Here is a 12,276-nt window from a genome sequence, read left to right on the forward strand (position 1 = left end):
AGGTCCCAGATCCCCTGTAGTGGGTGCCGCACTGTATCAGACTCCTGATGACAGAAAGTTGCACGCAAAATCCCACGAAAAGTCTGTAGGCAGCTGTATACGTAATGAACGGCGAGCGCCATTTGTTCGGCGCTGACCTTAAAATCCGGTCCATAAGTTTTCTCTTTGTAGTATAGCCTCTGGTTATTCGCCCCAAATAAATTTGGAATACTTCTTGAAGTTACAGGTTACATTTGATCTATTGGAATTACCTGTTCCAGTTTTGTATGCAGCATTTCTCTCTTGTAATACTATTCTTTATCAGAATTTGATTCATAACAATTCAAGCTTTAAGCCTTGTAGATTGAATTCAAAGTCATTGCTCTGGATTACAAATTTATGGATTTATTACTTTTAGTTAGAGTACAGGTAAAAGTGTCCACAAATCAAGTATTGTAAAATCTGACTTAAAAATATACACATAACCTCTATATCACCAGACATTAATAATTTAGATGTGTATTTCAGTAAAGTGAATATAATTCATACTGACAGCATTATTTCCCAGTAATTAAACATTAAGTTATCACTCAGTAAAGCTGCAGTGATTATTTAATAAGAAGCAATATGCACATCATCATGCATCAACACACTGGTCATTGGCTTTACTCTCACAATTTCTATCACCTGTACCAATGATCAGTTTACTGGGAAGATTTTGATCTCGCTTTCTCAGTGGTAGCAGTGGCAGTGAGAATTGGTATCAAGAACCTTATTCTTCTAGGTGACATGATGCTAACCATTTTAAAAATGTATTTATTTTTATTTTACCATAATACATTCTTTCTAGTCACCCAAGTGATAACTAGCAAAATTCACATATGCAGAAAAACTCAATTTAAATGTCAGTTGAGGTTAACATTTTACCCTGATCCTCCAAGCGTGAATAGTGAGTTTTACTCTGCTCCAAGAAATATCGTATCAGAAAAAAACGTCTTTATTGTGCGTCCACCAAGCCAAATATAGAGGGGAAGCAAAAAAAAAAGGAAATTAGAAAGGCTAAGAGAAGGTATGAAGAAAGACTGGCAGGTAACAAAGGGAAATAGTAAATAGTTTTACAAACAAATAAAAAGAAAAATTCAAGAAATGACAGGGCCAATTAGAGATCAATAAGGAAAGCTTGTGGAGCAATGGCAGAGATACTAAATGAGTACTTTGTATCATATTTCACAGAAGAATGTGATAGTGGCTATGAAAAGGTACAAGTGGATGAGGCAGAGCAATTATGTAGGGTAACTAGACAAAGAAGTAGTACTGAAAAAATTGGTTGAATTCAAATTGGGAAAGAACCAGGCCTTGATGGCATTACTCCAAGAGTGTTGAAGGAAGTCAGAGAGGAAATAGAGGAGGCAGTGACTACAACCTTTCAGACATCCTTTGATTATGCCAATGTGGTAAGTTTCTAGAGAGCATAATACGGAATAAAATTAATATTCATCTTGAAAGAATTAGGTTAATTAAGGACAACCAGCATGGATTTGTAAAAGGAAATGCAGTGTATATAAGGTGTTCCCTAGGGGTCAGTGTTGGACCACTATTCCACTCAAAATATATTAAAGACCTGGGCCTAGAAATTCAGTAAGGCGCTGCAAGCTTTGCGCCCAGTTACCGCCTAAAGAGGGCTTCTGCGCCAGTAGAGGAGGTTGCGCTGATATTGAGCTCGGCGGTAATGGCGGCGGTAGCCGGTAGTGCTGCGCCGGCACCGATGACGTCATCGGTGTGCGCAGTGCCCCGTTTCCGCCCCGATGCCGGCCCGACGCCCATATTCAGTTGCCGCCGCCTCCTCCGTGGCGGCCGCTACTAACATCCGGAGACCAGGGCCTTACTGCAGCCTTAGTGGGGCGCATAAAGGTGGAGGTGCGGCCGGCCGCTTTTTCGGCGGCCGCCTGCCCGCACCTCCTTCCCCGGCCTCCTCCACCACCCCCCCCGCGGCATTGCCGGCTGCTTTCCGTGAGCCCGGCACTTCTCCGTGGTGCCAGGCTCATTTGCCGGCACAATCCAGCGGCGATCTCCCCGTTGCAGGCACCTCCACCTTAAGAGAAGGAGGAGGCCTGCAGTACCGCAGCCTGCCGCACCGCATCGGGTGGCGCAGCGGCACTTAGAGCGCTGAAATTCAGTTTCAGCGCCCCAAGCGGGGGCGGGCACACCCTGGAATAGCGGCCGGTTCCGACTTGGGGCGCAAAAAGTGAATATCGGACGGTCGCACATGGCTCCGTGCCCAGCGCTAACTTTTGGCCGTTAGCCAGCTGGCGGGGCCATAGTGAATTTCTAGGCCTTGGACTTGGTTATAGGGGGTACAATATTAAAATGAGCAGATAATAGAAAGATAGTGTGGCTAACTGTAAGGACGAAAGTAAGCAACTTTAGGAGGACATAGCACAAGATTAGGCAGGAGATGTCAGATGAAACTTAATGTGGAGAAATGTTAGGCAGTACATTCTGGGAGGAAGAATAAGGAAATATATGCTAAATGGTAAAACTTTTAAAAGGAGTAGAGGAGCAGAGTGACCTGGGGATTCAGATACACAAATCTTTAAAAGCGGGAAGACAAGTGATAATGCTCTAAAAAGGCATATGGGATCCTAAGCTTTATATATAGGGGCACAATTGAATTGAAACTTGAAAAACTGGAGTTCTTTTCATTCAAATAGAGAAGATTAAGAGGAGATCTAATGGTGGTGTTCAAAATTGAGAGGTATTGACAAAGTAAATTGGGAATTTGATTATGCAGTGGGTTGTTAGGATGTGGAATGCCCTACCAGAAACAGTGGTGGAAGCAGAATACATTGTAGTTTTTAAAGCAAAAGTGGATAAATATTTGAAAAATAAAAAATTAAACGGGTATCAGAAGAAGGTAGGAGAATTGGAAATTCATGGATAACACTTTCAGAGATCCAGTACAGGCTCAATGAGTCAACTAGACTCTTTCTGTACTGTAGTGCTATGATTCTATAACTCCCCGTTTAATCTGGTGAATTTTATTTTTTCCTCCCCTTGTTCTGTTCTCCTCTTCCATCCTGAATCCACACTGAAGAGGAAAACCTCAGTCTGTGTGTTGGCTATTCAACTATTGGGGGTATTTCACCTGAGATTAATCCTGTGCCCACCTGATGCATAGGTGCAGAAGTCATTGGATAGCAATTGGGAATGGACACCTTGGCTGACTATATTTCCTCCCTCCCAGGAACACTGAGACCAATTATAGCACTCGCAACTGCTACCCTGCTTGAGATCAGATAACTAATGCACAGACTAGGATCAAACCTGTGCTCTTCTAGTTTGAATGGCTCAGTATCAATTGCTATGATGCTTTAACCCATTAATCAATTTTGGGAAGCCTGGTAATATTTTTCTGCTAAAATTTATTCACCTCGTTGTTTAATTTTCTCCACTACATCATGTGGATTAATCAAAATTCCTTGTTCTTTTATCTGCTAATATTAGCATTTCTGATAGTGTAAGAGAAAAGTTTTTCTGTTCATTATACAAATCTAACTCACATCATTTAGCATTATGAAATAAAACCTTCAAATAGTCCCCCCTTCAGTCTAGTGGGTGCAGCACATATGGTACAAATAATGGTAACAAAATGTGGTATAGTATATCTTCAGACAGAAATTGGTTTTATACTGCTTCACTAGTGATTTGGAAGTTCACTGGGTACCCACATGATATTTTAATAGAATTCTTCCAAAGATTAAATTTTGTTAAAATCGAGAAGCCAAGTAAAAGTAAATCCATTCAGTCACAGCATTCATTTTCCTTTTGTGAATTTACAATAGGAACAGGTGTAGCTCATTTAGCCCATCGAGCCTGTTCCGCCATTCAATTAGATCGTGGCTGATCTATATCTTAACTCCACCTACCCACCTTGGTTCTGTATCCCTTAATGCCCTTACCTAACAAAAATCTATCAATTTCAGTTTTGAAATTTTCAATCACCCAGCCTCAACAGCTTTTTGGGGGAGAGAGTTACAGATTTCCACCGATGTTTGTGTGAAAAAGTGCTTCCTGACATCACCCCTGGTCGGCCTAGCTCTACTTTTAAGGATATATGCCCCCTTGTACTGGACTCCCCGACCAGAGGAAATAGTTTCTCTCTATCTACCCTATCAACTCCTTTCGTCACCTTAAATACCTCAATTAGCTCATCTTCTATACTCAAGGAAATACAAGCCTAGTCTATGCAACCTGTTCTCATAATTTAACCCTTTTAGCCCCGGTATAATTCTGGTGGGGGGAAAAGAATATCGGACGGGCCGCGGTTCGGGTCAGGGGTCGGGTCGGGAGAAAAGAATATCGGACGGGTCGGGAGTCGGGTCGGGTCGGGTGGGGGGGAGAAAAGAATATCGGACGGGCCGCGGTTCGGTTCGGGTCGGGTCGGGGGGAGAAAAGAATATCGGACGGGCCGCTGCAGCTATCGGACGGGCCGCTGTATTGTTGGGTTCACTCTCCCGGTACCTCCTTCACACTGCCCGGCTCGGCCTGCAATCTCCTACCCAGGAGGGAACTCTGTGACCCTCTGCCCTGCTCAGCGTAAGTCGTGCGCCACTCTGGTCATGTCGTGCGCACGACTTACGCTGAACGAAAAAACTTTCGGTTTTTAGAGGTTTTCGGTTTTCGGAAGTTCAGATAAAGGATAGTCTACCTGTATATCTTTCCTGCGGTGCGGTACCCAGAACTGAATGCAATAGTCTAGAAGCAGTCTAACCAGAGCTTTATGCAACCGTAACGTAACTTCCAATCCTTTGTATTCCAGACCCTTTGAGATAAAGGCCAACATTCCATTAGCCTCTTCAATAATTTTTGTACCCGTCCAATAGCTTTTATTCTGTACTTGGACCCCTAAATCTCTCTGCTTCTCCACAGTTCCTCACTTCTCACCATTTAGAAAATACACTGATCTATCTTTTTTAGGTGAATTCTTTGCATTTATACAAAAATGCAGATGCAGCCTCACAGCGCCAGGGACCCGGGTTCAAATCCGGCCTCGGGTGACTGTCTGTGTGGAGTTTGCACATTCTCCCTGTGTTTGCGTGGGTTTCCTCCGGGTGCTCCGGTTTCCTCCCACAGTCCAAAGATGTGCGGGTTAGGTTGATTGGCTATGATAAAAATTGGCCCTTAGTGTTAGGGGGATTAAATACGTGGGGTTACGGGGATCGGGTGGGATATGTGTTGGTGTAGGGGTTACAGGGATCGGGTGGGATATGTGTCGGTGCAGGCTCGATGGGCCGAAATGGCCTCTATCTGCACTGTGGGGTTTCTGTGATTCTGTGATTTCTGTGACATATGAATGTGCTTCCATTAGGTGATAATGCTAGGGTATTGACAGATGACCTCACACTTCCCCAAATTGAACTCCATCTGCCACAGTTTTGCCCACTCACTTACTCTATAAATATCCCTTTGCAACTTTCTGCTCCCACCTACACTATTTATTGTGCCACCTAACTTGGTGTCATCAGCAAACTACAGCTCTCTATTCGTTCATCTAAGTCATTTATAAATATAGTGAAAAGCTGAGGCCCCAGTACAGACCCAGGAGCACCAATAGTCACATCCTGTCAATTTGAGAACATACCCATTATCCCTGCTCTCTGTCTCCTACCTCAAAAGCAATTCCTTACCTGAGCAATAGAACGGGATTAGTCTAGGTAGTCCGTGTGGAGAAAGAACATTAGCACAGACTTAATGGGCTGAAAGGCTTGTTTATGTGCTGTAGCAATTTATCATTCTGTAAAATTAACAATGAGACTTAATGGAAAGAGAAGCTAATAATGAAGTAGGGATGCGACAATTGTTTTTTCTTTCAAGAATTAGAGCCATTTAATGAAGTATCATGCCATCCATTGCCTACTACTGACTTTTCGCATCATGGATTAATCTTGGAGACCAAATGCTGGAACTCAGCAACTGTGTCCAGGTGGATGGATGCGTTGTGGTAACAATAGCAAAACCATATTGCTCATGACAAGTAAATGCTGAAAATAATGCATCTTGTTTAATAGCAAATTTACTTCAATAGAGAGCAGCAGTGATGTTGTGTCGTAGAAAAGTTTATAACTTGTTGTCCTATCCTTTTAGCTAAAGGAGACTATGTGCAGTCAAGATTTTCTGAAGGAGAGGAAATGATAAATATTTTTTTTAAAGGCGCAATGTAAAATTTCTTATTTTAGAAACTGTAGCACTGTTTTAATATCTTGATACTTTACCTATCCTTATTCTCATCCTATTCCCAGAAATCCCCTGCAAAGAAGCTAACTAATGCACTTAGCAAGTCCTTAAGCTGTGCTTCCAGTCGTGAGCCTTTGCACCCAATGTTCCCTGACCAGCCTGAAAAACCGCTAAACCTGGCCCACATTGTGTAAGTATATATTGACCTTTTAGGCTTTAAGAATGAATTTTCCATGCTCTTATTGTGTGTTTTTTAGGTTATTCTCTCAACAGCTTAATGGATGATACACTGTAGAATGGATCTTTTTTCCAGATATATTCTTCACAGTTGCCAAATTTGGTAACAGCATAGCATCTCTGATTACTATCCATGTTTCCTATTTGTATTAGAAGCCTGTGCTGTAAATACCTGGTCAAGCAATAGCCCCGGCTTCTGATACTGCATGTCATTATCTCAATGATGAGTTGCTTTATATTTTGAATTTTATTGAATCTTCTCAATGTATTCTTTATTAAATTATAAAATGTGAAAGATGTGAATGTTAAAAAATATGAAAATACTTACATAGCTATCTTTCACCTACATGCATCTTTTCATTATCTTTAGAATTCTGATGAAGGGTCTTTGTTCAAAAGAATAACCTGTCTCATCTCTTTTAAGACACTAATAGACTTGATGTGTATTTCCAGTATTATTACCTACTTTGCTCGATTTCATTGTTTTCATGTTTATCGGATGGGAGACTATTTTGTTAGTCAGGCCTTTGTAAAGATCTGCAGATATCTAATGTTAATGGTTTGAAGTGAACTGCTGCAAAAGTAATTAAGAAAAATAAACACATTGGTCTGGGTTAAATAGTAAATTTTGTTTGAATTGTTTACTGTCACTAGTATTTTTGGAAATATTTATGTTTCCAGGTTGACAACAGAATTGCTCCAACATTCCTCACTTTTTTCTACATATCTGAGGCTTGCAATTGGTGCAACTGTATCTTGTGGCCTGGAAATTGGAGCAGATGCCATTTCCATCAGTTTTCTGCCCCAAAATCGATGTACGCAAGTTTGAAATCTTGGTTTGTCCCTACCCGTGATCTGCCCACCAAGTCCCCACAGAGCTAATTTAAATAAATGTAAATAAGGGTCAGTGAAGTAGCACGTGTTGCACTCTTAATGGATTGGGGTACTTAGAATGGCATTTATAAGGTGTACCTGTTGCCAGGATCAGCTGAAACTGGCAGAAGTGAGGACTTTTTAAGCCTGGAGAGTACAGAAACTTTGTCTATGGATTACTGGAGCTTAAAAGAATTTTTGGAGTGGTTCTTTTTTGATTTTCCTCTAGCCAGTGCTGGATTTGGGATCTCCGGGCTAATTTTGTCCCCATCCATCGTGAGAGGTTCACTGGACTAAGTACGGAATTCCCAATGGACGTTCCTTTGTTAGCCATTATAATGGAGGTGGAGGTGCAGCAGAAGAGTGTGGAAGAAAGGAGAGTGAGGCATTGGAGGATGTGCCCTTCAAGATATGACCCGACCCCCACACACACACACACACACACACACACACACACACACACACACACACACACACACACTTTACAGGCTACACCAATCCTTCGTAAGGTCCTCTGTGTTTGAAGAATTGTTTCATCATACAGGCTATAGGAGAACTGCACCAGCTACTACATAAAGACCCGTGGCAATGTCTAATCTACCTGCTCTGTTCTGTCTATGGCTGTGAATGTCACGAGCTCACTCAACTTTTATGCCACCAGCCCATTTCAGGCAGCCATGATGGATCCGTGCTATATCAGCCAGGATACCATTTGGGCACACCTTCATCAGGTAACTGACACCATTTGGGCACACCTTCATCAGGTAACTGACACCATTTGGGCAGGCCTTCATCAGGTAACTGATACCATTTGGGCAGGCCTTCATCAGGTAACTGATACCATTTGGGCAGGCCTTCATCAGGTAACTGTCGCCTTTGTCAGACTTGCGAATCTTACGAACAGATACAAAACAACTTAGATGTTAATAGATCAAATTCGTAATTGTCATGGCAACCTAGGGAGCTTTAAATGGTAAGTATGATATTAAACAGGCTTCCTTTCAACATAGAGTAGAATTTGTTTATAAATGAATGGTAAATACTGTAGTTTAGATTTTAAAATAATTAATGCAAGACATTATACTCTAGTTTTGCCATGTCAGCAAACTTATTCAGATGCATGTGATGTAAGTTTTTCCAACAAATCAATAATGGTTTATTCTATTAGCTTTTATTCTTTATACTCCACTTTTGATTGTAAGCATTGAACAATCTTTTTGTATTTGTACAAAGATGCAGATGACACATATAAATGTGCTTCCATTAGTTGATAATAGGTGACCCACCTGAACTGTGCTAGGGTATTGATAGGTGGGTCTCTTTGATCATATTTTATTCCCTGATACAGTACAGTTGGAGTCTTTAGTATTTCTGTTGTTTTTTTGAGTCCCTGACTTGTGCTTTGATATGCATCTTTTAGCATTCACTGACCAGCTCAAAATACTAACAGTCCATTGCCAGTGATACGTTGAAGGAAGTGAGTAGCTAACAGTCCTTCAAGGATTTTAACATTGGGCTCAGTTGGTAAATGCATTCTGTGGTGTGGTACTCAGTTGTATAAACCAAGACTGTTTCAGGTTTGATCCCTTGTTATTGATGCATTAAACTGATCTTGGGCAGGATACCAGTATGGTGGTAAAATGGCCCTGTGTTCCCCAGGTCTGAGGAGAAAAATCAGACACAGGTTCCCGCTCCTGGTTGCTATTCAATTACCCATACTGTTAGGAGAGGTCAAGATCACTCGGTTGTGATGCCCTCAACAGTCAAACAGTCTGCTAATATGCACTGCCTAATTTTTCATATGAGGAATGATCACTTGAAAAAGTACTGAAGGGCTGTTGGCACCCATGGAAATGTATCCCAATGTGCGACACTACCTTCAGGAGACAGGAAAGGGGAAAGAAGAAGAAATCTAGGGGGTTATTTTTCAAGCATCTTAAAAGGCTACTCTCAATTGTCATGACAGTCCTCTATTGTAATTAATGGATGGCATTTTGTCACACACTGTGATCTAATGGAGTTCAAACAATCCTAAACAGTTAAACTGCCTCTGCAAAAATCTTATTTCAAAATTAATATTTAATGTGCTTTGCTTGCCCGGATTTTGTGGTCAGCAGTGAAGTGATGGCGTTCGCCGCTGACCTTGAACAAAGCCGCCCACAGAGATTTAACAATCTCTTTGACATGGATTTCATCTTTCCTGACGTTAATTTGATTCTGGCGCCCCCTAAAGGGGATCTCTGATGTCCAGCAACAGTGATGTCATCAAGCAGGCTAAGCAGCCAATCATATTGAAGAATTCTCACAGAGCGCAAACCAGGAAGTAAAAAATTATCCTTCACTTTTTAATCATTTTACAGAGAGCAAAATAAGATTGGGACATACACATGGGATTAAGGTAGAAGTTGAAATATCATAAACAAACATTAAAAAAATGTTTTTAATTTATTATTTTAAAAATCTATGTAATCTTTTTCATAATGGATAAATTTGACATTCCAAAAATATAAAATTAGTTTTTCGGTGCCAGAGAGGTTGTTCGGTAGTAATTATGACTTATTACACTGTTAAAAACCCAGTTACACTTCATTCAACAGGGCTTAACTTTTTCAGGGGTTTTTAGTGAGATTAGAGTGTAAAAAGCAGAAGTTGACATCAGGTAAAGTGATTTCTAAGATTTACATCTGTGAGGATGTCAACAGCGCACCCTGTGGAGGAGCGGAGAATCACTGACAGCAACTTCTGGATTTCCGTGTTTAATTGCGCATGTGCGGATGTCAGAAGTTGCTGTCAGTTTCATAGGATAATGACGATGAATGCTGACAGTTTCACCATCATTACAAACGCAAAATATGGGTCAATGTTTCACCAAAAAAGTTGTGTAATAAAAAGGAGCAACTGTAACATTAGAACTTTTCCTGCCTATAGTGGTGAACAATGAAACTAAAAATTATCTTTTCATAAAGGATCATTTGAGTAGAATGTGCATAGAGAGTTCATTTACAGAATATAATTCCTCTTAAGCCGTTCAACTATTTCTCACCTTTGCCCCCCTGCATTCTTATAGATGAAACAATTTTACTTGGTACAAAAGCTCAGACAAAAATTTGGTATTTTGATCCTGTATTTTTCTAGCAAAGCTTGTTTAAAGAAAATGGCCTGAATCTTGCTGTACTAATAAGTGCTCATCCTTATTACTGGGGTAAAGAGCAACTTCCGGCGTCCATACTGACGCAGTTAAATTTGCTGTCAGTGATAACCTGCCCCTCCACAGGTTGCGCTGTTGCAGTCTTTGCCAATGGAATCTGCACAGAAATCAAGTTAAGGCATGAATTTAGGCTAATTACCCACTATTATCGCACTAAAGACCAATGAAATTTTTAAGCCTTGTTCAGTCAGGAGTAACTGAGTTTTTAACAGCGTACCATGTCATAATTACCACTGAACAACCTCACTGGCCATCAAAAATTAATTTTTGTAAGTGTGGAGTCTCATTCCCTCAGAAGAAAATTAATGTTGCAGATTTTTTTTAAATACAATTTTTATATAGTTTTTGTGTTTTGCTCGCATGTCTTTACCTCAATCCCATGTGTATGACCCAATCTTTATTTTGCTTCCTGTACAATAATTTAAATTTAATTTGTATTTACTGTTTTTTACTTCCTGCTTTACCGTCTGTGAGGATTCTTCAGTCTGATTGGTTGAACAGCTTGTCTGCTGCTTGACCTGCTCACAGATTTCACAGATCGCCTGTAGAGGGCACCAAATTCAAACAGAGTAGAAATCTCCACTGATAAGCCCGCTAAAAGTCCGGACAACTGTACGCGCGGTGATCAGCAAAAGCCATTCCTATGCTGCTCACAGCAAAATCTGGGCCAGTCAGTTTCAGAATGTGGGTGAAATGGAAAAGATATTTTAATTATTTAGTTAACCATTAAATCTACTGCACTATGCTGCTTAAATCATAACTGTAACGTCGGAAACTCATCCTTACTCCACTTCAATAACTCTAAGAAAAGGAGATTTGTTCTTGAATATATATTGGATTTAAACATGAATGGCATGTTCTACAGTTAATTACCTGTATTTTCTTACAAATTGTTTTGCTTTTGTTGCTGCACAGAAATGAGTATGGGTAAGCATTGTTTTTAATATTTATTTAAATACTTTATAGTATGTTCAAAAACTGAAATATACAATAACCAACATTAGTGTAGAGTAAAGAAATAACGTCACTAATCAGACTAAACCTGAAATAATGTAACTCATTGGTTGTCTATCAAATCCTTCAGACATGTAGGGCAGTTATTGTGGTTAGTCACTTATATAATCAATACATTCTGGTTTAAAAAGCAAAAGCTACAGATTATAAAACCATTTTAGATTTTGCACAAAATGTGCAGTTTATTTTGATACACAACCCAAAAAATCATTGAAGCAAACTTCAATGCTTTTATACTAAAAGGTAGTATGAAGATAGTAACATCTTTAATTGTTGGCTAACCATGATTATTTTGAATTTAAAAAATTCGGCAGCTCCATTGTGCTATATATGTAATTTTCTGTTTGTTCTAATTTCCACATTTGAATCAAAATATACAGTGCAAACCTTGCAATTAGATTCACTACCTGGCAAAAAGCTTTTGATTTAAAAAAATTTAAGAACTGTATTATAATTTTTGTTGTGTGATCTTGATAGAAGTCTGAAACGTTTGCTCCCTTTCCTTCCTGAAAAATAACACCCATTTCTTAGAATCATAGAATGGTACAGCACAGAAGGAGGACATTCATCCCATCGTGCCTGTGCTGGCTCTTTGATAGAGCTATACAATGAATTCCACTCCCCTGCTCTTTCCCCATAGCCCTGTAATTTCTTTCCCTTTGAGTATTTATCCAATTCTCTTTTGACTGTTACTATTGAATCTGCTTCCACCACCCTTTCAGGCAGTGCAT

The 12,276-nt window shown here is 40.2% G+C and overlaps 1 protein-coding gene across 14 annotated transcripts in view; it reads left to right on the forward strand.

The window, feature by feature from the left end:
- dtna (dystrobrevin, alpha) overlaps positions 1-12,276 on the forward strand; it is a 364,320-nt gene that overhangs the window by 180,318 nt on the left and 171,726 nt on the right. For all 14 annotated transcript variants that reach the window (XR_015079004.1, XR_015079005.1, XM_085992861.1 and 11 more), the window contains exon 9: positions 6,279-6,403. Coding sequence is in view for 12 of the 14 variants with exons in the window: in XM_085992861.1 (XP_085848987.1) it covers positions 6,279-6,403 (125 nt within the window). In the remaining 2 variants the exon portion in view is untranslated. The remainder of the gene's footprint in view (positions 1-6,278; positions 6,404-12,276) is intronic.

The sequence above is a fragment of the Somniosus microcephalus genome, chromosome 7, assembly GCF_052327205.1.
Source record: "Somniosus microcephalus isolate GS21.2 chromosome 7, FLI_Smic_1.0, whole genome shotgun sequence".
In the NCBI taxonomy this organism is placed as follows: Eukaryota; Metazoa; Chordata; class Chondrichthyes; order Squaliformes; family Somniosidae; genus Somniosus; species Somniosus microcephalus.